This window comes from Onychostruthus taczanowskii, unplaced genomic scaffold (assembly GCF_017590055.1).
Source record: "Onychostruthus taczanowskii isolate IOZ18803 unplaced genomic scaffold, ASM1759005v1 scaffold7, whole genome shotgun sequence".
NCBI lineage: Eukaryota > Metazoa > Chordata > Aves > Passeriformes > Passeridae > Onychostruthus > Onychostruthus taczanowskii.
In genome coordinates this window covers 15,550,828-15,578,371 of record NW_024504786.1, presented here as the reverse complement: position 1 = coordinate 15,578,371, position 27,544 = coordinate 15,550,828, and the positions used below count along the sequence as shown (strand labels likewise).

The following is a 27,544-nucleotide window of genomic DNA, read 5'->3' as shown; positions in this document are numbered from 1 at the left end:
CGTGTTGTCAATCAGCAACAACTAGCAATATTATAAGTACAAACAGCCTTATTTCATAGTAATTTATTTTTTTTTCCAGTAAAACAAGACTATCACATGGTAATTCAGCATTTTCTTTTGATAATATAAACTGTATCTCAACCCAGAGGCTGGACAATTACAAAGTATCAGGGAACACACAAAAATCATTACTTTAAAATATGGTTTTCAACTCTCTAATGCTTTCATTGCCTGCTTGAATACTATAAATCCATTTGCTTCCACTGTACATCCCTTCAGAATTATATCAAAACATAACCATAAATGGCTTTGCTACCTTAATTCCTGTTACCTCCAATTCACCTAACCCATGTCTTCTCCTCTCCCATCAACCCCTTCCGTGCACACTACTTTAAATTAAAAGAACACCAAGATGTATCTAATGTGCAGAGTTAAGTATGGCCACGGTGAATTCTATATTCAATTTTTTTTCATTACCATATTATCTACAGGCAAAGATTGTAGCTTTTAGATAATAACCAAAAATTGAACAGCCACTGCTCTCAGCATCAATAGCAGCTTTCAAGCAGAGTGTGGATTGGCACACGTATCAATAATGAAACATGGAGACTCTGTCATGGTACTAATTCAAGCTGTAGAGAAATGAATAGGGGATGACTGTGTAGCAAAGGATCAGCACCACCCATTTTAAGACTTGCTAAGGTATATTTTACTATCATCTGATTTTGAATTACAATCAGAAACAAACGTACGTGCAGTTGTGCAAAATCTGCCTTACGCTCGGCATCCTAGGTTACTGTTTAATTAACTTAGACCTGGTTCACGCATTACCAGCACGCAGCGGCTCGGGTCACCCCCAGCAGTTCGGGCACAGCAGCCCAAAGCCATGTTCTGGGCTCGACAGCCACCTGCCGGCAGCGCCAGCCCCGGCAGCGGCCCCGACACGGCACCGCCTGCTGCTGCCAATGCTGCTGCTGCCAATGCTGCTAATGCTGCTGCCAATGCTGCTGCTGCCAATGCTGCTGCTGCCAATGCTGCTGCTGCTGCTGCTGCCAATGCTGCCAATGCTGCTGCTGCCAATGCTGCTGCCGATGCTGCTAATGCTGCTGCTGCTGCCAATAATGCTGCTGCTGCCAATGCTGATGCCAATAATGCTGCTGCCAATAATGCTGCTGCCAATGCTGCTGCCGCTGCCGGCCCCGTCCCGCTGAACGCCTGCGAGTTACATTAATGGGAAACCGAAAGGGCCAACGACCCCTTGATCGTCCTACCTTCCACGCAACTGCACGTCGTCACTTCTCTCCCTTAAAGGATTTCATTTCTGTGGCCAGGGGTTTAATTTCACGTGTACTTCCCCTATTTTACGTCTGGAGTGGTTCCTCCTTTCATGACCAAGTTGATGTCCATTGCATAATACCACATTTAACTGATGCATGGAAAAAATTCCAAAGGATCACGATCTGTAGGGAAACTCAAAAGTTATTCACAGGTCAAACTCTTTCCTTCCCACTACTAATAACATTAAAAGAATGGGAATCAGGAAATAAATTAACAATGGGAATGAGAACACTGTGATGTGCACAGAATAGATATCCCACTAAGCAAATAATTATTTACATTTCTATGCCTCCATATCACATCAGTAAAGATAGCTACATCTCAGTTTATCATTTTTATTTGTTCCAAGTGAGATTCTGATGGGAGACTAACTGCAGAAATTTTCAAATAATCGCAGAGGAACAAAACCAAAAATAAAGAAATCACTTAATGATTAAAGAATTTTGGTTTTGTGACATTACACTTTTGAAGTGCTATTTAATGAAATTCAAAGTGCAATGATTTCTCTTCAGATTTCAAAGGCAGCTCAAATCCAACAGTCAATTGCATCCTAGTAAGAGACTTTTCCTCCACATCCTTTTGTCTTTGTCCCTTTTATTTCCCTTTAAGACAAGGTTACAGGCAAAGGGAAGAATATACACAACTTACTAAGACTGTTCTTTTCCCTCCCTAACACACTCATCTTCTAGTAGCCAAGGCTTTTACTTTTGGATTTACCACTATCTTGAGAACTCTCCTTATGTTCAGATCTCATCAGCTGATTAATTTCCAAAAATTAAATACACAGAACATAAGGGTTGAGTTGCTGCTTCGTGTCCTTATGCTACTGTAACACAGCCAATACTAGAGACTTCATTTTAGGGAAACGGGCAATTCTCAATCCCTTTTGCACACAAGTAAACCAAAACCACAGCTAAAGCAATCAGTGCAATGTCCTCCCTCCAGCCTTGCCTGCTCCTGTAGTTGTCCCCACAGGACCGTGTGGTTCATGGCCCAGATGGCACGTTTGGAAGGGATCCCTGCCAGCCGATCGCCTTCCTGAGAGCAAAGACTCAGGGGTGATTTTTGCCTCAGAACATCTACGAGTTCTTTTTTAAAAAGATAAAATAATACTGAATATTTTTTTTACACATTTTGGAAAAGATAACTCGTTGAGTTTAGACCCATTTTCACATCCTGCAGACAGGATAAATACCTTTTTCTGTTCACTCAAAAACTGTCCCTTCATTTAAATGATACAATGTATCAAGATAAACTAATTTTTTCTTCATAACATTTTATTTTGTTTACAATTTTAGAACTATATTTTTAAACAAAGGCATACAAAAACTGTAAATTTTTTTTGTAGAAATTAAAATATTGTTTCCAACATTAGAACATGTTGAAAACAAAAACAAGTTATTAATGACTTAATGAGTTTAGTTGTATACAACTTGCCCAACAATCCCAGACAACTAAATTACCACATGTATAGAATAGCTAAGCCATCAGATAATATGGAAGATATATATAAGTACATACTTAAGAACCAACTGAATTTAAATTCTGATTTTTACCTGCTTGAATATTAATTATCTGTGTGTGAAAATGGCACCAGTTAGGTGTTTACATTACAATAGAATAAAAAAAAAATGTATTGGTCACATTACTCCTTCGTACCTATTTTCTAAGATTTTTACAGAGTGACATGTCCTTTATTGCAGGCTGGGATGGTGAAGACTGTCAGATTTTGCTCTACCAGCACTGCCACTGCCCTGACAAATTTAGTTCTCTTCCATGGATTACACTGCTGCCTAACTGAGAAACTACCTGAAACTAAAACAACATTGAATTTGATTTCTAATTCAGCTGTGGTTTTTCACTCTGAGCTGACAGGATGAAACTTGAACAAAACATTAATGAAACCAAATCCTGGTCCATAACCAGCAATCCCAAGCATTATGCCATTACAAATAAATGTTTTCATCTCTGACAATGACTTTTACACATCTGTTTGTTTTCCCAATTATTTGCTCTCTAGATGATTCACCCTATCCTGAAGATAACATCTTTTTCCTCTACATAGTGCACCACCTTTTAGTTCTGTAGCATGTGAAAGTGTTAACTTCAAAGCACAGTGTAACATTGCCCACACCTGATTAATACTTGTATCAAGCTTTGAAGATGCAAAAGTTTATGATTACTGACTAGTAAGTTTTGAACTAATAGCAAAACTGGACTAATTACTACCGAAATGAGTGTGGAAATCATTCAAAGTTACACCATTCAATATTACTACTCCAATGTTAGTCACCCTGGGTGGGGGCTGAGGGAGAAACCAATTATTTCCTTTGAAACAAGACCAAAGAAAAAAAATCTCTGAAGTACTACAAAAATTAACCATACGAACGTTCAGCCTTAAAATTAAGTGTAGTTTAATATGCCTCTTATAAATCTTCATCCCAGATTTGTAAAGCACAGCAGCTGTTCACATTTAAAATGCAGAAAAAAACCCAAACTAGTTGTAGCAAGTATGGTCCATCCTTACCTGAACTTTTGGTTCAAGCTGTGAGATAGAAGTCTTCATGTATTCCTCCAGCTGATGCAACAAGAAATCACGGCCATGACGAATTAAAATCAAACGTCTCTTTCCCCAACATATGCAGGAGCATCAGCTATGACAGATTTCCAGATTACTGAAGTTTCTGCTAGGCTCACCCACACAGCAAAACCCATCTTTATTGGATTTATCCATGACTGATGTATGGGATTAGGTGTATCCAACTGGATTCACTGTCTAATTATTTTGTTGCAAAACCTCCACTCCCCAGGGATTGGCTTCAGTTGTATTACAGCACAGTACCACAGAACAGAACATTTTCACTCTGTTTCTTTCCAGAAATGCACAGCTCTAGCATATTTGTTGCCCCACGTACCCAACAACTGTAAGTACTTCCAAAGCCATTAATAAATTCTCAGTTACTGATTTCTGTAGCAATGGTGGCATGGAATCAAAACAAAAAGCACTCATTTAAATCAGCAAAAAAAATTCAAACTAAGCACAAACATATTTTGAAAAGGAACTATTGGTCCTGATTGCCAGCAAACCTTAATGGGCCAACAGCAAGGCTCACAGACACTCCTCTTCATCACTGAGCACCCTTTAGTCCCAGATGGCACATTTCTTGAGTGTCCTTTTAACAAGGCAGAGGGCTCAAAGAGCCAGTACTGACTGTAAATAAAATCCATCTGAACACTAGCATCCCACTGATGTGCTCTCACTGTAAAGCTGCAGAGTACAACTTCTCCATGTTAGACAGGTAAATAGCATATACCAAAAGCAAATTTCACCATAGCATGCTTTATCTTTCATATTACACTTCCCCTCCTCCTCCTTCCACATTGTGCATGGCTTACACAAAATCACAATCTAACCCTAGGAAACTAAAATGAGGTACACATTTCAGAGTAAGGGTTTGGCTGTTTCACAATGATCATTAAGTCACTTTACCTGGCATTGTTTCAAATGCCAAGTCACCTTTACTCAGCTTTGTTTCAACTGAAAACAAACAAAATTATCAACCAAGCATTATTATACACAGTCCTCCTTTGTGGAGGTACTTTTACAAAATCAAGGAACATAATTTATATTTGTGGCTTTCAGGGACATTTTCCATTGTGGCAGAAATTCCTGTGTTTCAAAAACGTAGCTCAATTAGCCACATGCAAATACTGAAATTCAAATACCATTTAAGGCATTTGATGTTTAGAATCCCTAAGATACTCCTTTAAAAGTACCTCAGTGTAGTAAATACAACTATATTAATTATCCACAATGTCATGCAGATGTGCACTTTATTAAAGTAACAGAACAGAAAGAATTCATGAGTAAGTCACTTGAGCACTCTGAAAGCAACTATGGTAAACCCACAGAATCTCATCAACTCAATATTTACGAAACAGACACAACCTTATACATGTTTCTTGTGAGACAAAGCAACAATACAGTTCACTAACCAAACTTTATACTCTATGTACCTGGTGTACCAAAATCATCAGGGGTACCATAAATTCAGAAATCTGTCTTCACTGAGCAGCTCCTGCATGGAAGCACAACAGCAAAGTAAAGCAAAATTTGTTTGTTGAAAAACAAGTGAAGGTTCTCCCTGAAAGTGCCAGAGTCAATTTTCATGCTTGGGGAAGAATGGCTGAATAAGTAATCTCTAATCATGACTACATTAAATTCTCACCACCTCAGCCTCTGCCTGTAGCCTTTCCCTTTATGAAAGCATTTCAGCAGCTGGTACACAATCTACAAGGCTTTTGTGCAGCTTCTCAGGTGCAGAATGTCAACTTAGAAAAATACATATATACGAAATGCAATTCCCAAGAGAAAAAGAGCAGGTCAAGCCCAGAAATAGTGTTTGCAAGCAATAACAACCCCAGTGAACAGCAATCCAATCCAACAGCACTCTGGCTGTAAAGACTTCAGGTCACAAAAAGTGTCCAGTAAGCCAAAATAAAAAACAGGGTATAGGTAGTATTTTTCTTGTTTATAAAGGAAATGAAGAAGACAGACTGTTCATTAAATATAAAAGCAATTTTATAAAAACACATCAGAATTTTATTGCTTGAAGAATACAGCATATGAAAAAGCACAAGAATGTCCAAAAAGAAAGGTCACAAAAATTCAAACATTACACCATACATACCAGATGCAGTAAAATGTTAACCTGATTTCTGCATCAGAAAAGAAAGGTGTGAAAATATACCTAGTATTATTTAGAAGGAAAAGACTCATTTAAAATAGAAAGTGTGAAGGTGTTACAGTACAAATTAGAAAAGCCAACACTGCACATTAACATTGTATCACTAGACTAGATTTTCTACCTTTGGTACTTAAACCTTTACAGAAAACCACTTCCTCAGTCAAACCTTGCCTAACATATTTTATGTGGTATCCAGGAAAGTTGGTTTTTTTCAGTTTTTTAAACTTAAACATTCAAACAAATACTCTTCTGAGTTTTCACTGCATTACTGCTTTTTAAAGACATGTTCACATTTACTCAATATGCAACTCAACACATCTCAAATTTAAATCAAAAGTCACCGTGTGACTGAATACATGCCAATTGTATCTTGTTTAGATCTTTATGTAAAAGTGGGCCCACCATTTGCTGTTTGCATCCTCATGTAAACAGACTGCTGCAGCCCTCCTCGAGAATTCCAACTGGAGCAGCTCGCTGAGGACGTCAGTTGGTAAAACCATCCGCGCTGTTAGACAGCCACGGGGTCACCTACAGCAGCATGCAAGTGGCTTTTCTAGTCTGCTCAGATTAGTGTACCAGAAGATATGCCAGTATTACTTCAAGTAACACATTAAAACTCAGCAATGGACACTACTGTGCTTTATTTCAACACAAAGGACAGCTGCTCATCCATTAAATCAACAGAACTATCAAAAGGACAAGTACATAATTTCTGTTTCATGTATTGCTGCTGATCACTCTTGGGGAACAATTTATCAGAAACCTGGACTTACCTACAAACCAATTTGAGTGAAGAAAATGTTGTCTTTCAACAAGGTATCTTAGTAATCCAGTGGCAGTCTAGTCTGGAGAATGTTAGCATTATGCTGACAATGACTAATCAAGGTTAAATAAATTCTCTCTTTTTTGACAAACATGCTGTTAGGGTCAGCTTCTGCCTTCTTAGTCTTAAATACTTAATCACTCCCTGTCACATCAGCAGAACAAACAATTTTGTTTCTTTAAGTTCCAGCTTTATATTTCAACAATATGAATAAATCTGGACTACAAAATACCATCAATAACAGTTAACATTAAACTGGAGTGAAGTAATAGAAGAGTTAGTTCTTCAAACCAGGCAGTCTTTGAAGTGAAATACTCAGTTAGGACTGTCAAAAGGATGTCATAATAAAACCATGGGTTTATTTTTTTTCACCCCTATACAAAAAAAAGACTGAATTTGTACAACTCCTATTAAACATACCTTTTCCTAGCTTGGTGAAAATGTATAATTTTCAAATTTTAACAAGTGTGGTATTCGAGCATATATAATATTTATTGCCATATACATCCTCATTTTAAAAAGAACTAAGAATTCAGACTCTTCTATGCTGAACTCTACTTGTTTTTCACGTTAACAGATTATGTCTACTGTACCACTCCCCCAAAAAACAATTAAAAATTCTAAGTAAGATTTTATAGTTTAGTTAAAAGGGAAGAAATGCAAATGTGGATTTAGAGCTTTTTGTATAAATCTCACTATATTTTATAAACATGTTGTTTATTGTAACACTGTTTATTGATCAAATAAATGACGCACTGCTATCTAAAATTTCCATATACACCATTAAAAATCCAAAATTGATATGATACTGAACCTTAAATCTTCAAGAGTTCAAAAAAGACAGTTTATACATGTACAGCACACAACAGCAGACACCCCTAGAATACCAACTGCCAGTCCACGATGCATACAAACTTACAGGTAAGCATTCATTTCACTGTTTTCATTGTGCAGGAAAAGTATTTTTTAGTAAGACAACGCAGCTGGTGATTTTCAGATATCATCTTCATCATCTTCATCCTGAGAAGATCCTGCCTGATTGGATGCACTGGCTGAGGCAGCAGCGAGCTGTGCCTGTTGAGCTGCTTGTTGCATCTGTAGCCATTCCTGCTGTGCCAGTTCTGCTTGCTGTTGTCTAGCCTAGAGACACGAATTTAATTGTTAAGGCCATATATAGCTCGTGAAGAATCTCTAGAACAGATTCTCTTTAAACACATTTTTATCTGTACCTGCAGATTCCTTTTTTAATATAGTTTTTCTACTTTTTTATTAATTGCATATGCAAAACATTGAGAAGTACCTTAATAATTTGCACCAAGAAGTTTAGCTACATTCTCTTTCCCTCTGAAGATGCCACTGTTTCAAGGCCTTACACTTACAAAAACAACAGACAGAATCTACTGTACTCAAGGTCCACTGTAACCACTGTGCTGAAGCACTAACTAATGAAAAATTTAACAGAGGCTAAGCAAAGGAAACTTTAGACATCAGTTTCAGGGGATCTTAACATTTAATCACAGTTCAGAGATGGGAATAGCATTGCTTTGTTGATTACAAATAACAAAACTTCCAACTATGAAATCATCCAACTGAACCACAGAGGCACACATTATCATGAAAACAAAGCAAGCCATTGTCTTACTTTGCTAAGCAATCTTTGCAAAACAGAGCAAGGCATGGTCTTCTCAAATTCAGGTATGACAACTGAGGATGGCTTTGCTACAGAAAGGTACAGACTTCTACTGAAAAGTACAAAAGATTCTCCATAACATTTCAAGTAGTTCAGCTGATGAATCTCCATTTTTCTGTCCAGGGTTTTCACTTGTTCTTTGGTAACTCCTGTTGATTTCAGCAATATACTAATTGATTGTGTTAAAGTTACAACTTCAATTTCTATTTTGACTGAACATTAAGAAAAAGTTCTCAAAGTGAAAAATTTCCAGTCTATTTTACTCTTCTACTTTTACAAGTCATCACTAAGACTATTTTAATTTCCTTTCTAATCCTACTGCACTCATTGAATTTTCCTATTTTTTTTCAAAGCATCTTTTTTTTTTCAGTTTTGCAAACTATAAGATGCCAAAAGATAATGTCTCAAAAACAAACCCTGTTTGTCAACTTAGCAATGTGAAAAAAAAGGGGAGTGTTCCCTTATTATTACGAAGTGTCACATTTTCTTCTGTTCTAGCAGTAAAAAAAATACAGAAGTAAAAATCTCTCTGAAGGAAAACTTTTCAGTATTTCAAACTTAAAGTGGTAGCACAGTTACAAGGGCTGGAACACAATTTAAGATGTTGTGAAGTTTCAAAGGAAAGGCAGCAGCACCTGTCCACACAGGAAGGCACAAATATTTATCAGACAGGAGGTAACAACAGGGCTCCCTACTGAGCCCCTGCCGTGAAGTTTACTGCGCACTCAGAGAGCTGATACCCGTGCATGCTCCAGGAAACAGAGGCTCAGCACTTCACACTGGATGCATCACTTGGTCAGTGCCCACCCTCACAGCCACATCTGCAATGACAACACTTCACCATTTCAGAAATGGAAAGAGAGAAAAAACCCACATACTGAAGAACTCCTTTGAGTTGGGTTGATCAAGAAGCTCTGTAAGCATCTGGTAAACTTAACTCATTTACTGCACAACTCCAGTGAGGAAGCCTCAAAAAAACCCCAAATCCATGAAGACCCTTGTCTTGCACAAAAACTTAGACAAAGATATTGGAATAATACATTCCCTATTTCAAATATTTACAATCATCCAAGCCAGAGGGGTCAAATATTCATAACAACAACAGGCAGGTATTTTCAAAATAGAGCAAGAAGTCAGCATTAGTGTCATGCTCTAGAATATTAAAAAGATTAAAACAAATAAATAAGCACGCATGTGTGTAACTATTTTTAAGACTAATTACAGTACCTCCAACAGCACATTACAGCTACTATTTTTGAAAAATGAGACTGTCATCCTTGAATCTAAGCAGACATTTTCCATATTACCAAACACTATTTTTAAAAAGCATTCATACAATCTTGTCAAACTGGCATGCGCTGTCTTAAATTAGAAGTTAAGGCACAGTAACAGAATTTTAAAAGAATATTCTTCAAGTTGTCATTCCTTAGACAAAGTGTGGCTTGCATAAGGAGGTTTCAGCAAACTTTTTTAATTTATTTTTTTCAGTGATACTCTGGAGCTAGTACTCCTTTAATATACCTTGGTTTTGCTGCTTTTTTATTTTGTGTATCACGCTGAGTTACTTGCACAAAATAGTAAGTAAAAATCAAGTATCAAACTGCCTATTTGTAAATATTATCCAAAATCCAGAAGCAGCCATATTGGTCATTCTAATTTAGTACAGTCAAACAAGAGTTAGGCACATGTGACTTGATCATAACTAGTTCACTGCAATAGCTACACGGTATGCTGAAATTTTAAATGCCTTAAAATTCATCATGCAATAAAGATTAAAGTAGTTGGCATGTCATGAGATGAAAAACAACAGTCTCAGCAAGATAAAAGTATTGCAAAGGGGAGAGAAGGTCACAGTAATCAGACATTAACTGCATAAGCATTTTCATCAGAGGAAATCAGAGTAAGCAAAGTGAAAAAATAAGACTCTGGCCTTGGTTAAGAGAAAAGAGAAATACCAGATAACTTTCCAAGCTCTTAGTTTAGAGAATGGTCTTGTCAAACTAAGAGAGTAGTCAACAGAAAGATGGAGGAAAAAAAAAATAAAATCACATTTTAGTCAAACTGGGAGATGATAAACTATCTGGGAAAGCTGGAAGGGGATAAGGCTGGGATGAAGGAGAATGAGTATATGTGTGTGTGTGAGTACACTATTTGCAGACAAATGCTTTTTCCATGCCTCAATGGCCTCCTTAAAAATTTATGCATGAATTCACTCAATTATAGTCTTGCCAAGAATAAAGTTTCTTTCCAAGTATAAGAAATAACATTTATGCACTGATGGTCAGAAACAGAAAAGCTATTTTCACTTTTTAATGCTTCAAAACGGGCAATTTCCTAGAAACCAGCTGTTATTCTTTTACTTTGTCAACTAATTCTTAATGTATTCTCCATGACAGACTGGAAATACTCAAGTAGCAGCAAAACCCCATGCTTTTTAAAGCTAGAATACGAAATATGTTCACATACAAAGTCCTGTATCAAATCACAGAAGTATCAAGTAGCAGCCTCTTATTTGTTAACTCCACATTCCCCAATTCAAACAGGCCACGGTCAATAGCATCTTAGATGCCACATCAATTCACAAGGAAGGGGATATTTCTTGAGGTGTGCACATGTTTGTCTGGCCCTAGACCTGAAGCATTAATTATTCCAACCTCATCAAGACAAGTATTGCTTCACTTACTTGTGCAAATAATTCCTGTTGCTGCCTTAGTAGCTCTTCTTCCGGAATGCCGAGGTTCTCCAAGCGTGAACTGGCCTTTCTTCTCTTTAGTGCTACTGTTTTGCATTCTTGTAAGACTTCTTTTACTTCAGTGATATAGGAGCCAAACCCCAAACTTTCTAGAGCTAGAAAGAAACAAAAAAAGACATTGTTTACCTTTTACAAAGTTTCTGATAATAGATATTGATTTGTTTAGTTAAAACAACAGAAAAAAAAAAAAAGCAAAACATTTGCTTTTTTTAGGTAACTTTCCTATCATCTGGTGACAAAAATCTCTATTCTTAAAAAGATCTGACAACTATTTTCCCTCCCTCTTCTGCTATGTCCTGTAGTAATTCAAGTTTTTAGGCTAAAAAAATTAAGGTTCATCAAGCACAACCAAAGAAGCTTGCACTTGCATAGGATTCAGGGCTTTCACATACACTTTGCTAGAGATAGGCATTATTCTCCAAAAGACCACTTTTCCCCACCTTTTCTATATCAGAATTGACAAAATCTATACAGCTAAGAAGTCTTTCCTAACTGTATTTCTATCTGAATTTTCTCTCAGAGATTCTACCTTTGCAGGTTTTTCAAGTCTACAGAAGGTAAATTAGCAACCTATAACAGAGCAGAAGTGATGCATGTCAAGTGATCACAGATCCTTCAAAAAGGCAGAAATAAATGATACTATGTTGGGCTGCTGAATTTTAATTTTAGTCTTTTAGTATCTAAATTGCTATATATAAAATGCATAGTTCACACATATAAAGCTATATAAAGTTATGTATAAGCTCTTTATTGTTTTATTCTTCAACAGAACTCCTTCTATTTATCTCCACATTAAAATGTATTCAGAAGCTAAAATCTTGCACTTTTATCTGCCCAGAGGAATTGGTAAAGCAGCTATATCCTGCAACAACAGTTTTTTTAAAGAACGCAAAGGTAGCAGGAAGGATTATAAAAACCCAGGTAGCACATGTGACAAAAGGCACAGTTTCCTCATGCACCATTTACTACGACATGCCTTCACACACACCCAAAGTGAACCTATTACAGAATACACTGGAAACATTACATAAACACCAATTATACTAGAAACAAGTATCAGTTTAATAAAAAACATGGTTAATTTCCAGCATTTACACAATTCAAAGTCTACAATACAAGAGTTGCTTTAACCTTCATCCTAATTTCAAACTTTTGTGACAAGCTATTTAAGAAATAGCATTAAACTGCACAACAGCAATCAAGAACTCGTTATAAACAAGATCTTACTTACAGTAACTCGGACAATATTCTAACACTAGTTTTGTAAGCAACATTTTCCTAGCCATAACTACAGCAGCACATCATGGTACCATAATCTAAACAATAACCCAAAGGCATTCTCTAAGTTTTCAGCTTCCAACTTGTACTAAGGGAGACAACTCACACACTGTCTTCTCCAATGGGTGCTGCCCTCTAGTCACACAGCACTACCTTCCCTTTAACAAAGAACACCTGGCAAAGAAATTCACATCATACTTATTTCCAAAAAAAAAAAAAAAAAGACAAACTGATTTAGAGATAATCAAATTACTTCAGAGACAGTATGCCAGTTCAGCCTCAGCCCACACACAGACACTAGAAACACTTCTTCCAATTAGCCCACAGTTTCTAGGAAAATTACCAAAAAACTTCAGAAACTTGTTTCATCCAGCCTCAGCAGAGAGTAGGCAAATCCATGTCTCAGTCCAGAACTGGTTATCTTAATACTCTAAAGATATTTAAGAACTCATTCACTTTTAAAATGTAAACAGTATATACAGTAAACTTCTTTAAGTCATAATTTTTAAACCAAACTGAAGAAATCTACAAGCCTAACATCACTAAGACAAACCATCACGCAAAACCAGAGGTGTTTGTCAAAAGACCAGGATTGGCAATCTGCTGCATCAGAGTATGAGCAACTGCTGAGTCTGAAATTAACAGCAAGAGGTGTTTTTACAGGAATTTTACACGGTCTTTAAAAGAAAATAAATGAATGGAAAGAACTTACAATTATGAATTGAATATAGCAAAGACACACACAAAAATAAAATTCAAACCCCCATGTGATACAACCAAGACAGATTTTTACAATTATTCAATATAACAAAGCTATGAAGGACCATAAATTATTATGATTTATGCATCATAGATCTACTGCACCAAAATTATACTGCCTGTGAAACAACTTACAAAGTTTACCATCTTCTTGAAGCACATCAAGGCTTACAGAACACATATGAATGGAAGGAATATGAATCCCTTTATAGCAGCATGGTGCTAAAATGTGGGACAAGTGATTAGTACTCTATGAGAGATGCTATTTCATCAAAACTCAAAGCCTTTATTTTTTGAGTCTTAAACATACCATCCTACCCAGATTACTGAAAATTTAGCATCTTCCTGAGGCTAGAAATATCCCACCAAATGTAAACAGCTGAATTCCAAAATACGGCAATTGGCATAACACAACTCATATTTACAAACACCAGATCACAATTATCCTTTCCCCTGTTTCCTCCTACTCTTAATGACTGCATGAAGGTGCAGGTCTCTGAGTAATCAGTGACACATAGTTAGTACTACTTTTATTTTATAAAATCAAGTCATTAATATCTGAGACTTTTACATTTTTATGCTCCTTTCAAAGAAAAAAAGACCTTCCAAAATCAAATCCCAAACATGAACAGTTGCGTGGGACTCTTTTAAAATTAAGTGGCAATATACACACTGTCAGTATCCTAACAGACCATGAAGAGACAAGATTTGACATCAATCCACAGCCTACCTTACTGCACAACAATTCCATGTAGACCAAGTAATCAAACTGACTTCATAAAAAAAGCTGATTTTACAAGTCATCATTTTCAGAATTCAACAAAAATTTCATTTCTCTGCTTTGTTACAAGTTATATAACACTCAAATCATTCCATTGTCTGTTCCAGGATGGAAGAACATTCATTTGCTTACTAGAGCTGCAGATTCACAACTTGTTTCCTGATGGTGGAATTGAACAATAAAGTGGAGATCTCCACTTACAACTATTACATAGTCTTGATGCTTTTGGGTACTCTCCAAGAAAGCTGTCTTGCATTTTGTTACCAGTAGTGAGTGTTGGCACAGTCTGAGAACATCTACCCAATCAGGTCTCTAACAGCATGCAAGAAGCCTCTGCTTTCCCCTCCCTATGCTGCTGACAGCACTGTGCCAGCGCTATCACACAGTGACACACAGCGAGGACCTCATCTACCCAAAGCATAACCCAAGGGTGGAGACAGAGTTCTTGCTCAGCACATGGCCACACAATCACTTTAACAGTGCAGCCAAGGAAGCGTGTCTCAAGGTGCCAGACACCTAAGCACAGTGACCAAGTGCAGTTTCACCCCAGCTCCAGCCAGTCCAGTGGCAGTGTCACCAACTGCAGAGTGCCTTTTCCCCTTCTTCTGGCCCAGCAAAACACCCTTCCTGCTTCTTGCTCCCAGTCTAGTAACTTGTTTAGAGACAGCAAACTCACCTGAGAGGAAATCCTGCTCTACCCTAAATTCTCAAAAGCCACAGGGTCAATTGTATCTGCAATTGCCAGATCCAGCTCTTGGAGAGTACAGAGAGTCCTCCGGGCAGCACCTTGTGCTTAGGCTGCACGTGTGATTGATGGCCATTAGCCTCAACTGACTTCTAAGCATTCAGAAGGAAAAAGATACATGGATAACCACAACAGATTTCAATTGCCTCTTTTGTTATTAGCATCATTGTCATGAAGCTGCTGCATCAAGAGGCACTCAAAATAGCAAGTATCTAGAATGTATGATGGATGAAAATGCTGAAATACTCCAACTATACACACAATCACTGTTTCCAAAACTGGCAACCAAAACCCTCAAACCTCACAGAGGGATCATGTGCCAGCTGACCAGCATCTGAAAGGAGCTAATAGCAATTACAGCTTCCTTAAACATAAGCACAATAGAAAATCCATTCCACCTCTAGAACATTACAAAAATGGATACATTGCAATAACTTACTACAAAGTATAGATTTCATTCGAAAATAACTTTTTCTAACTCTAACATGTGATAACACAAGGACATAGAACCCAGCAAAACACTTGGCATGGGACCAACTGCTGATGTTATGCACACTCACTATAGTCTCAATTTGTTTTCCAAAAAACTCAGACGAAGCCGAGGACAGCAATAGGTGAAAGCTTTTCTACAAACCACCACTACTGGGTACAAAATACTTTCATACACAAACCCTTTATTGCCCTCAGTCTTAAAGATCACATCTATTCTTGTGTTAAGGACTAACTTCAAACATTTTTTGTGGTGACTTGAAAAAACTACCCATGTATTAAAGAGCAGCACACCTAAAGTATGCTTCCATGTGTAAGCACAGGTTTTATTTCACATCCTAAGCTTCTGTGATAGAGATACTTTGCTAAACTTCCAAGCTTACAAGCATTTCATTTAACATTAAAGCTCACACATGCTACATATTTTCTTTTGCAGTTCATGACCCAGTCAAGTACTTGAACCTCTTCTGGTGAGGAAGCTAGTAAATTTCAAGCGAACCTTTTTTTTTTTTTTTTTTTGTTTAAACAATCATACAACCACAACATTTTAAAATTAACTTGGTACCATCACAGCCCTGAAAATAGCTGTATTGCAAATGCTGCTGTTCTATCTCCACTATCTCCAGGCAGCCGAGTAAAGTAGTCTTTCACTACTGCTGCTATAAATTTGTTTGCAGCAAACACTGGTACCAACAACCCCAGCTTAAGAAGTAAAGCAAATGAGTTCTGACAAAAAAACGATGCCGAATGCAGACTTCAGGATGAGGCAAGAAAACTCCTTATTTGCGACAGAATTCAAAGAAAAACAAACGAGACGGAGAGAGAACTCGCATTTTATCCAAGCAAGCAGAAGTGCAAGTCAACAGCACAGAAAGATACAAGGGCATAGGTCACGCTTAAATGCTTTCTGCAACAGATACGAAGATCCAACATTAAACAACAGAATGTAAGGACAGCCCTAAAGAAATCTACTCTTTAGAGATTCCAGATAAAACTACTACGGAATAAAGCCTGGGCCCCATGTAACCAATCTCCAACTAGAAAGACATTTCCTACATTCAGAGTCTTAAACCGCGCTGCATATCCATTCGAAAGAGCAGACCTCGTTCACAGGCACGAGGAAGAGATTCGGTGACTGGACTCACAGCATCACAGGCTTCTGCGAAGCACAAAACCGGAGCCGGTCCTGAGCACACCCAGCAGCCGCTCTAACCACACAAAGACAGCCTCTCTTGCAGCGCGACCGGCAAGCCGGACAGCACACGCTTCTCCTCCGCACCCTTACGAGACCCTGCCTTTTGTGTCCCGCGTAGCCACAAGGAACCGGAGAGCAAAAAGCGGCAGCGGGACGGGAGCGGCTCACAGGTGCCCGACCCGGCAGCGGCACAGCGCCCGCGGAAGCTCACCTTGTATGACGTGTTCCGGGGAGATAGTTTTCTTCTCCGATTTGTTGCAGATCTCGTTGGCCTCGGAGGAGATGAGGTGGATGAACTCAGTGCAGCAGTTGACCACCAGCTCCCGGGCGTCGTTCGCCACGCGGACGTTGGGCAGCGTCTCTTTGATCATCTTGTTGATGGCAGCCCTGGGGATGGTGAGGTCGTCGTCGTTGCCGGACGACGAGGCCATCCTGGCTGCGCTCGGCTCACGGGCTGCGCTCAGCGCCCGCGCGGGGCTCCAGGGCGCGGGGACCCGGCGGGGGCGGGCCGGGGGTCGCTGCCGGGCCGGGGGGTCGCGGGGCCGGGAAGCGCTGCTCGGGCTCAGGGCTCCCTCGGCCGCGGCGCCTGCCACTGCCGCCTCCGCCACATCCTTCGGCCGCCGGCGCCGCTGCCTTAAGAGCAGTCTGAGGGGAGGCGAGCGGCGGAACGCCCCGCGCGCGGCTCGGCTCGGCTCGGCTGGCCCCGGCCGTGCGGCGGCCGCGAGGCGGAAACGCTCCGACTCCGGCTCAACCTGCGAGGGACGGCGCTTCCGCCGGAAGCGGGAACAGCTTCCGCCGCCGGGAGCGCCGGAAAGGCCGCGGTGCCACGTGCGGGCGGCGGCAGCGGCGGGGCGAGGGGTCCCTCAGCCGCCCCCCTGCACCGGGAGCTGCGCTCGGGCCGCCCCCCGCCCTTCCCCTCGGCCTCGGCAGTGGCAAGGGATCTGACAGCCCCGCCAAGCTTGTCCCCGAAGCTGGACAGGCTCGGTGCTTCATTCGCAGTTAATTCACGACTTGCAGGCAGGGCTGGTTTTCCTCGGCAGCCATCTATTACACTGTATTTTCTGCTTTCACCCACTCCGTAACCAGTAGCGTGAGACAGAATTAGCCAGACCACGGTAGTGGTTGTGGAAGGCTCATTAAACCCACGGTCCTGGTCTTGCTTTGCTGCGTGCTGCAAAGGAAAAAGCTGCCCGAGCTGCGGGCCAGAGGCAGCCACAGCTGAGCGGCACCGAGCGGCTCCGGCAGGCCCGGCCCTTCGTGGATGTGTCTGTGCAGGACCCTGTGCTGGCCTCAGCAGGTGCCGAGATCTCGGGCTGCAGAGAGGCGATTTGCCAGGCGCCCTTCAGGCCCAGCAGCACTCTGCTGCCATTTCATTCCTGCTTTCTCCTTGTCGCGTTGGTTGCTCCTCTCTGCTGGGCTCCAGGCACGCGGTGTTTTGCAGGAGGTGTGAGTTGGGAGCTCCTTGGGGCCTCCAGCTGTGCACAGTGGCTGCTGCGGATGCTCCTGTCCCCTCAGTCCCTGCCTGCCGCCCCAGGGAGGTCCCTGCGTGCCCCTGCCCCCCGGGCCGCACCAGAGGGGCCGCGGCTGCACAGCGAGCCCTGCACCGCTGCTGGTTTGGTACCCGCAGGAGCTCCGAGCTCCTTCGGGAGAGGCAGGGCAGGGCGGGGCCGCTGCAAGTCCCAGCACGGAATTAGATGTTGGCTCTCAGACAGCAGGGAAGGGAAGAGAAGGACAGCTCCTGCACGGCGAGGGAGCTCCAGCTGGCTCTGGGTGGGACAAGGACAGCTGCTGCAATGTGCTGAGAAGCCGCAGCCTGCAGGCCCGGAGCACGCTCGGCCCTGGCTCAGGAGCGGGAATGCCGGGCACGGGAGGAACGGGAGCAGCGCTGCAGCGCGGCTCCTGCCTGGCCTCGGCCCACGTGCGCGACTAGGCTGAGCCTAGGGAAAAGACCTGCTCTACAGGGCAGAATTTTGGTTTAGCACATGCTTATTAGGATAGCTTGGAACAAGAGGGTTCCGTGTCAGACACCGAAGGTACTGAAGGCATTTAGTGGATTCAGATTCCTTATTACGGACAATGCTTTGTTTTCAGAAAGTAGTACCCAGACAGTGAGAAGATATTTTATTTTAATATGCTTCAAAAAAACCATTTTATTGTTCACTAAATGCAATATGCTTGTAACCATTGCATATAAAGAAATATTCAAAATTTCTTTATATATGAAAATATATGAATAATAAATATTCTACTAGTTACATTTTAAGATTGATGAGACCTTGTCTTATGTTGCTGATAAATAGATCTAACTTCTGGAAATGAGAATGCCAGTGTGATTGAGCGATTACTGTACCAATCCTACCCTAATAAGTAAAAATACATTTTTATGATATTAAGAATCTAAATAATTTGCATACTGTACACCTCTCAGTGTGTATTATATCCAAGTAAGTGAAGGAGGTTAATATTGAATACACAAATACCAGTCAGTATTCGTGTTCCTAGGAAAACATCTCAAGAAAGCAAGCACTAAACAGAATGAAGCTATAGTTAGAGGATTTTAATTGCAAGGTTCTGCAAACAGTAACATTCAAGACATACACATTGAAATTAATATCTTAGCTAAGCTAAAACAACTATCTTGCCTGCCTTTTCATAATTATAGAACAAAGGCATTTGAATAACACTGTGTCATCAGCAGCTACAAGAAGTAATTTCAATTAGCACTATATAATCTCATACTTATTGTGAAGGTTTTCCCAGGTCAAAGCTCTTTCTGCTTCTCCACCTTAGCAATTTGATGAAGTTGAGACTTGCACTGAAGATTTTGTCATGCTGAAAAACCATTTTGTAGAATATGTCAATGGGTAGATCTCCATTTGGATCTGCATACTTCAGAGTTGTCATGGGAGTATACAAGGTGTTGGTCTGATGGCGAAAAGGTGGATTTTCTGCAAGAATTATCTTTACTGTATGCTGTAGAGAAGGAGAAATAGAAGTCTAAAAGAACCTTTACCAAGATAGTAAAGTAAAAACCCAATTTTCATTGGAAAAGTAGAAGAATAAAGTGCTAGAATTATGTAAAACCCTGTATATAGTTTTATTAGATCATTAGAAATTCTTGAAATGTTCAAAGGTCATAAGAAGTATTTCTTATTTATTCTTCTACTTCAGTTTTTCTGTACCATGGTGATAGCACCTGACAACTTCAGTATCCTGAGTAGTCCTCCAAATGATTGTGGGTTTATATGCCAGCAGTAGGTAGATCCTCTCTTTTGCAGTTCTTTGGTAAAGGATCAGGACAGTGCCTTTTGCAGCAAGAGCTGGGAATCTTCAGCTGACACTGAAGCTATTCCTTAGCAGCAAACACCTGAAATCATCATCCCCTCCCACAGCTTGCCTAAACTTGTCTTCCTGCAGGAAGCTCCAAGCACCATCCATGTTTCTTTTATTGTGCCTTGGTGGCCTGGGGTGGCTGTGTGAACTTCCCTTAGTGGAGGCATTATGAGTGAGATGGGAAGGAACAGAGCTTTACCAGTGCTGGGAACCCTGGGTGGATGTATGGTAACAATGCAGAATATTCAGACTTCACCAGAGGATGTAAAGGGCATCTGATCTCACTGGTACTTATAAATGACAATTCATAGTTATCTTCAATACTTCAAAATGAACATTCTTTTAGTCTTTTGTAGAGTTTTGTTTAAAACTCTGAAAATATTTTGAATTTTTAAAAAAACTTTTTGTGTACATTACATTTAATTAAATTGAATGCTTCTACCAGAAAAACCCACCAACCAACCACTGCACTCATAAAATACAAAGGAAAAAAAAAAAAGATTAATTTTTGATGAGTTACCTCTGCAACATCTTCAGCACTTTGTCCCAGGCTCTGGAAAATTTGTTTGTAATTTTTAAGGTAAATATTAGTAAACATCTCAGCTGTTTCTTCATCTGCAGCTGAAAGATCCATTTTCATTCCATCTTCAAACACTTTTCTTTCAAACTCTGTAACCACTGGGCCTGGTTCAATCAAACTTAACCTGTTCAAAAAAAAAAAAAAACCAAAAAGGTTAACTGTTTGTTGACGTTTTGACTATCCTCCATGTCACTGGGCCTGGTTCAATCAAACTTAACCTGTTAAAAAAAAAAAAACCAACAAAAAGGTTAACTGGTTGTTGACTTTTTGACTATCCTCCATGTAAAATACACCCCTCAATCCTTCTCCAAAAGGAACACTGAGGAGCTGCACTATCAAACAGTAAATAACAGTACTTTCTGTAAAGGCAATCCATAGTGCATTAGTGCCCTGCTGCTCCTCCTACCCATCCACATGCAGTAGGAGAAACCTGCACAGTTTCATTTTCAGAGAAGTGCTGTAACTTAATTCATGACAGAAGTGAGTGCAGTTGTTACCTGCTGTCTCACAGCTGTGGAATCTAAGGGTGATTTATTCACAAGGACTTACCAGATATTAAGAAAAATAATTACTGGATAGTAACAAAATTCATGAGTTTCTGGACCAAGTCCTGCATAGGTTTCTTTGTTTCTCATGATAATACTAGAAGAATAGCTGGAAGAGATGGGGGAATTGCCCAGACATGGATTTTCTTTGTCAAGCTGTTAGTGTTACATAATTTACGACCCCACCACTACATAATAATAAAATACAATACAGAGATTTTTTACTGTGGGTGGACAGATTTTGGCTGCTGCCAGATCTGAAAGTTTTTATTTTGATAAACACAGCCACTGTGTTTATCAAAACACTTTGGGATTAGGCCTCTTACTGGACTTGAGTTCTTCAGGGATGTTCTAAAGGCTCTTCTTTAAAACTACATCAAGCTATTGACCTTCACAGCAGAATTCCAGCTACTGCTGGAATTAAAGCCCTTTCTCTTGCATCACTCTTCCCATTAGACCTTGAATTTGTTTTATTGTACTTCCTTTTATAATCTCCTTTTTGCTGTGTCTTATACTCTTGAAATCTCATTATGAATTGTGGTATATCCTGTGTATTACTACATTTATTTTAAATCCCTTCAAACTCTGCAGAGCAATATGCAGAATCACAGTTCTGTCTGAAATTCCACAACAGCAGCTGTCTTTTTTTCCACAAGGCCTAAATGCTTAGACACACAGAGATGCAATGGACATTTACCAGTTATTGCAGTTTGCACAAATAGTAGGAGAATTACATGAGTGTGAATATACATGTGGCAAATCAAACCTGAAGTTCCACAGACAATGAACAGGACTGGTCTCCTAAATACTATCCAAAATGTTAGGAATAGTACATCACACTCCTCACCTCCCTCCCACCTGCCTTCATTACAGGTATCTCACCCTGTAACATTCTGATGGATTTGCACTTGCTCAGTCTTTCTGATGAGCCCTTGAACTTTTTTATCTGTGAATTGCCTAAGGCCATTATCCTTTCTAAGGGGAAAGATCACAAGTCAAAGTTATAATTTTATTCCTGTGATATTGTATGTAAGAATCTGTTTTCAGAAGCGTTGCATGAACTGTATTTTATCCAAAGCTAAATAGCCTTTAACTCTTCAAGAGAATGTGTTTATTCTAACATCTAGATCTTTTTATTTGCTTATATAATGTGAAGAGTGTGGGCATTTCTATGTGTTTTGTGAGGTACACTTTTCAAGGCCTTCTCAGTCTATTTAGCAGCAAGCTTTAAAGATTTTTTTCCTACCTCTGAATATATTTTAAACTATCTAAAATACAATTGACACAAGTGGATCAATACCATTTACACCAGAGGATCAATGCCATTTACACCAGTGGATCAATACTTACTGCAGTTTGAACTTGAGTGCTTGTATAGCTAAACTTTCGCAGAATCCTTCCACAGCAAACTTAGATGCAGCATAAACATCATTAAATAAGATACCTGATGGTACAAACAAAACATCCTGAGAATGTGATTTTATCCAACACACTAATAGTTTGATTTAAAGAACACATGTGTTTTCCCAAAGTTTCTACAGTCGTGCTGGGAAAGCATTAGAAAAATCCTTGTGCACATGGAATCTAAATCCTCATTTTTGCATATGTTATCAGAATTGCTTAGTCTAGCAAAGATGCTTGACTAATGCTTTTCCTCCCCCTAGCTGATGCTGTGCTCTCCCTGGATGATATTATTTTGTAGTCTAAGATATGAAAGTGTCTGCATTATTTATCAGCAAGACTTTAATAGACTCTAGATAAACACAGAGGCTGAGCATAATGCAGGAGATACAATTATGCAAGAGATCCAGCTTGCATCTGAGTGATTTAGAAAAAGCACTACATCAATCCATTGAGGTGGAAGGTAAGTGTTGTATTAAAATACCAGTTCTTGGAGATTGATGGAGGACCCTCACTCACCAGAATAATCCAGGTAAGATCAATGTCACAGTTGTAATAAAAAAAAACAAAAACAAACAGCTAGACAGGGTGGGACACAAGAGTAGGAATATCATTATCTCTCACTAAAATTTGACTTTCGAGTGTTGTGAGATGAGAAACTTTACAAAAAGAGACAGTGGTACAGCTGTCCAGGAGTGGATTTTATTCTATTACTACTGTGCAGAGCATAGTAAACATGTTCGTCTGTTCCCCTGATTTTTTCCGAGTAAAGAGAAAAGTAATGCTAAGCCCTATTTTCCAGATAATAAAAATACAACAATAAAGTTTTTTAAAATTACAGTTTAAGTTAAAACTCTAAAAAAATTAACCCTGCAGGTTTTGTTGGTAAAATGCTGTGAGAGTACCTGTGTAGTAACAAACTACCTGCATGCATAAAACTCACTAGGTACTTTTTATAGTTGGAGCTTCAGCATTACAAAGCACAAGAGTCAGACATGCCAGCTCCTACTTTTTTTTTTTTCCTAAAAGGAGGAAAGCTTTGGATTTTGAACACTGAATTCTTAGCTCAAGTAACAGGGAAACCAGCTTTACCTTGTATTCCCATAACACTGCTTATTATAACTATATGGCCACTCTTTCTCCTCTTCATGTCAGGCAAGATCTCCTTCAGGAGTCGAACCAGGCCGAAGAAGTTGGTGTCCATCACAGTTTTCATTTCCTCGATGGTCTGACATTCAATAGGTCCAATGAGCCCCATTCCAGCATTGCTCACTGCACAGAATGGGAGACAACAGCAAGCAAAAACATCCATAAACATACACTTGTAATCATTATTGGAAAGCATTTGAATGGAATGTGAGGATTAAGGGTTAAATGATCCTAAATAATCCTTAAAGAAAGGATTAAAAGATTTTAGTCACCTCAGCTTTCCAAATACATTTGACATTTCCATATGGCTTTATTTTTAATTGTGCTTTTAATAAAATTTAAACTATCTGCTATTTTTCATTTTAACTAATTTATTTCTGATTAGTCCTTTAAAAAAATATAAAGGGATTACAGTAAAATTAATCAAGAATTACTTGGGTTTTTTTATAATTCAGTATTATGAATAGGAAGCTACAGTCAATACCCATAGGAATTAACAGAAATCTTCAAAAAGGGATAGACAAAGCCATATTTTGGTCTGTTTTTTTTTTATTAACATTCATGTCTCTTCAAGAGGAAGTAACCCCCCAACAAAATAAACAAACACACAATTCCATTGATTTTTATTTGCCTCCTGGATATTTATAAGTGGGGAATGATGATAGGACTGGCATTCTGCTCTAGAAGTAGTACATCAAATTAGAGTATAATAAATTTTGCAGAAATACTTGTTAAGCACTGCTTTAATAATTAATCAGAAAAAAGGCAAGTCCATAATTTTCTAGTAGAGAAGATTTAATAGCTGATGGTGTAAGCATTTCCACTAAGATACTAATATTTATTTTTAGCAAAACAATATGAAAGCACTTGTTGCTGAATGATTTGTAAAGTACCATTTCAATTCTCAATACAAAAAGAAACATCCCTATTTTTTTTGCATTTGTTCTTTTACTTGCTAATTCCCAGTGCTGCTGCTTTCTTAGTGCAGACAGGTGTTACCTTCATTGTAAAAAGGTCTATGCTTCATCAATAGTGTGGAAAGTCTTGCTCATGAAGGTGCTAGTTGAAGCAAAATTTCTTACATTTACTAAAAAAGCGTATGGTTTTATCCAAGACACCTTCCTGTGACCAAGTTTCTCCTTTGTAAACAGGGAAAACAAGCTTCCCTACTTCATGGAAGCAGGGTGAGTTTCGATTCACTTATGTCTGCATGAAGTCTTAAGAATCTTGACTCAAATATACTATGTAATTATTATTATTTTGATAATTAAAAAATACAGTAATGAAACTTCTCCAGGGTATTTGAGACAATGTTTTACAGAAATCTGGTATCTGTTGATAGCACACACATCCTGTACTTGCCCAGGACATCAATCCTTCTGTCAGGGATGCTATTCACACAGGTTTTAATAGACTGTTCATCACAGACATCCAGCTGTTTAATCTCGAGGGTTTTGCCCAGCCTGTGACCTGCAGCTTCCTCCAGTGGTGCTTTCTTGGCCAGGTTCCTCATTGTGGCAAACACTGCAACACACCAGAAATCAAATCTGTACTGTGGCACTCCTACTGAGAAGTATTAAAGAACAGTGCTTTTACATCCAGGTCTTAATGTCAGTAATAGAAACCAGATAAAAACGAAAAGATTCTATTTTCAGCATATATTGTCACTGATTTCCCAGTCTGGTTCTGAAATCCTCGAGAAATTAAAAAGAAGAAGCTATGCATAATGAGGAACACAGGGTGTATAAAGCATAATACTGTCACTAAAATATTTTAAAAATGGGTATCAAATTATGCCACCAAATTGTTTTTAGGTATCCCAAACCTAATTCTGGATTCCAGGTTTTTGAGTTTTTTTTCAATCACCACACTATTTAGCAGGACCCACCATCATTTTATTAAAAAGTGAAGACATAATTGAAAAAATGTTTGTAAGCTACTTCTTAAAATTGAAATTATTGTAGCCTAATGGCTCAGAAAGCTCTAGATCTGCATCCAGTCAGTTAGCAGTAGAACACTAAGTGTGAGAGACTGAATTGCCACAGATTGCTGCCTTCACCTTGCAATCCATTTTCAATCATAGCAAATACCCTGCTTTGCAGCAATAAGACAAATCCCAGCCCTTTTGTTCACCTGCCTACACAGGCTTGGAATAATGAAATGTGCTTTAAGGAAAAAATTGCAAATTTGGAAACTGTTTACCTAAAGTCATTGCTTTGGTCTTCAAATGGGCATGGGCCTGTATATGTACAGATTTTAGTAGCCAGAAGCAAAGCTAACCCAGCTGTGAACACATACTCAGAGCAGCATAATACTACAGATATTTTCAGATATTTGTTTTTTACTACTGTTCTTTTTCATTGCCTGAATGTGTACACTATTCAGTTCCAATAGTTGTTCCATTTCAATAAAGGTACAGAAATATCAACTGCTTACAGAAATCAGTGTATTTTCACTGTATTTTCTCGACATTAGAAGAGGAAAACAAACCAGAACTGAATACAACCATCTGTTAAATAACAGAGAAAAAAACAGCACCATCTCAAATAGTATGTTTTTGTAAAGATAAAGAACAGATAGATTGTTACCTTTAAATCTTTTCTGTTCATCTTTTGCCATTTTTACAGCTAATGCCAGTCCAATTCCTGAGGAGCAACCTGTAATGAGGACATTTCTTCTTGCCATTCTCTTCACTGAGTGGTTCAATTCTTCACAGGAGCAACAATATAAATGTAACTACAGCATAATGTGACTGGCCTTTAATACTATCTGCACCTTCCCTGAGTCAACAAATCTGAAAATGCATACCTGGACCTTGCATGATTAAGGGATAATCTCCAACTAAACAAAACAGAAGCAGATGCTCCTACATGTGTTTATAATCTGCATTATCAAAACTGATCAATACAGAATTTGATTAATCTATAATCTGAGGCACTTGTAAACTACATGGATTGTTTTTAATAGAATAACCAGCTTGCACAGTGCTAGCAGGAAAAGCCTTTTCCACAATTACCATTGCTCTGTAGTGCTAAGTTCTCCACTCACATCTATGGAAAGTAAACTGCACCCAGAGTGGGATCCCTCTGCTAAAGCTCTTCAGAATTCCTACACCTACAGCACCTCCTGGTTCTTTTACAACACATTGAGTAACAGATTTCTTCCCTAATGCCTTACTATTGTAAGAGTCTTAACAGGCATTACAGAAAAAAAAACCACCCAAATTGCAAAATGGGATGGGAATTCTGAAGGAGACAAATTGTTGGACAGACTCCTCACATTTCCTTTTGGCAGTGTTCCCAACCAAGAACAGAGAAAGTCAGCAAGCATGCTGCAGTGGAGAACTGACAGGAAACATTGAACAGAGCAGCTTCGCTACATTCTTGCTAAGACTGAAATCTCAACACTTCTGATTCTGCAACTGACATGTCAGAAATTTTAAAAAATAAGAACTGGCCTGATGTCTAAGTTTTGGAGAAAATATTTTACACATAAACTGTGGATTAAAAAGGGGCATTTGGGCTGGCACTTCAGTGCAATTCATGTTTAACATACAGTAACTGTAGGTACACTACATTCAGGAAGAAAATCAGTCCCTTGCTTCTGTCCTGAGTGACAGGAAAAAGAAAGACCTTAATAAGCAATTAGCCTTATGAACAGCATTCAGCTAATTGCAATGCCATTATACCCAGTAAAATGTTTTTCAAGACTCAACAACCCCATGTAAATGCAACCCACTTCAGAAGAATGAACTTAGTGTTCCAGGATTTGCACAGATGTAAACTGGATAGTAACTCAAGAAAAGTAAGACACTACAGAAATATTTAACTGAAATTATGTTTAAAAAAAGTCCATCCTTTCCAAAAGAAATAAATTGGCTTGAACAGTATAGGTGGAATCCTTAACTTCTCAGGCAAGCAACAAAATAGCAAAACATC

At 39.1% G+C, this 27,544-nt stretch overlaps 2 protein-coding genes across 2 annotated transcripts; both read right to left on the bottom strand.

The window, feature by feature from the left end:
• Positions 1–5,918: 5,918 nt before the first annotated feature.
• On the bottom strand, positions 5,919–17,374 carry DR1 (down-regulator of transcription 1). The gene is made up of 3 exons (XM_041421290.1): positions 16,810–17,374; positions 11,283–11,446; positions 5,919–8,049 (listed from the first exon to the last, which is right to left on the bottom strand). The coding sequence occupies exons 1-3, from the start codon at positions 17,027–17,029 to the stop codon at positions 7,903–7,905; spliced, it is 531 nt and encodes a 176-aa protein (XP_041277224.1). The 5' UTR covers positions 17,030–17,374; the 3' UTR covers positions 5,919–7,902.
• A 551-nt stretch (positions 17,375–17,925) lies between these two features.
• Positions 17,926–26,362, bottom strand: LOC121344922 (retinol dehydrogenase 8-like). Its single transcript, XM_041421288.1, has 6 exons — positions 26,195–26,362; positions 24,969–25,130; positions 23,550–23,729; positions 22,407–22,500; positions 20,452–20,635; positions 17,926–19,571 (listed from the first exon to the last, which is right to left on the bottom strand). The coding sequence occupies exons 1-6, from the start codon at positions 26,289–26,291 to the stop codon at positions 19,338–19,340; spliced, it is 951 nt and encodes a 316-aa protein (XP_041277222.1). The 5' UTR covers positions 26,292–26,362; the 3' UTR covers positions 17,926–19,337.
• Positions 26,363–27,544: the final 1,182 nt, after the last annotated feature.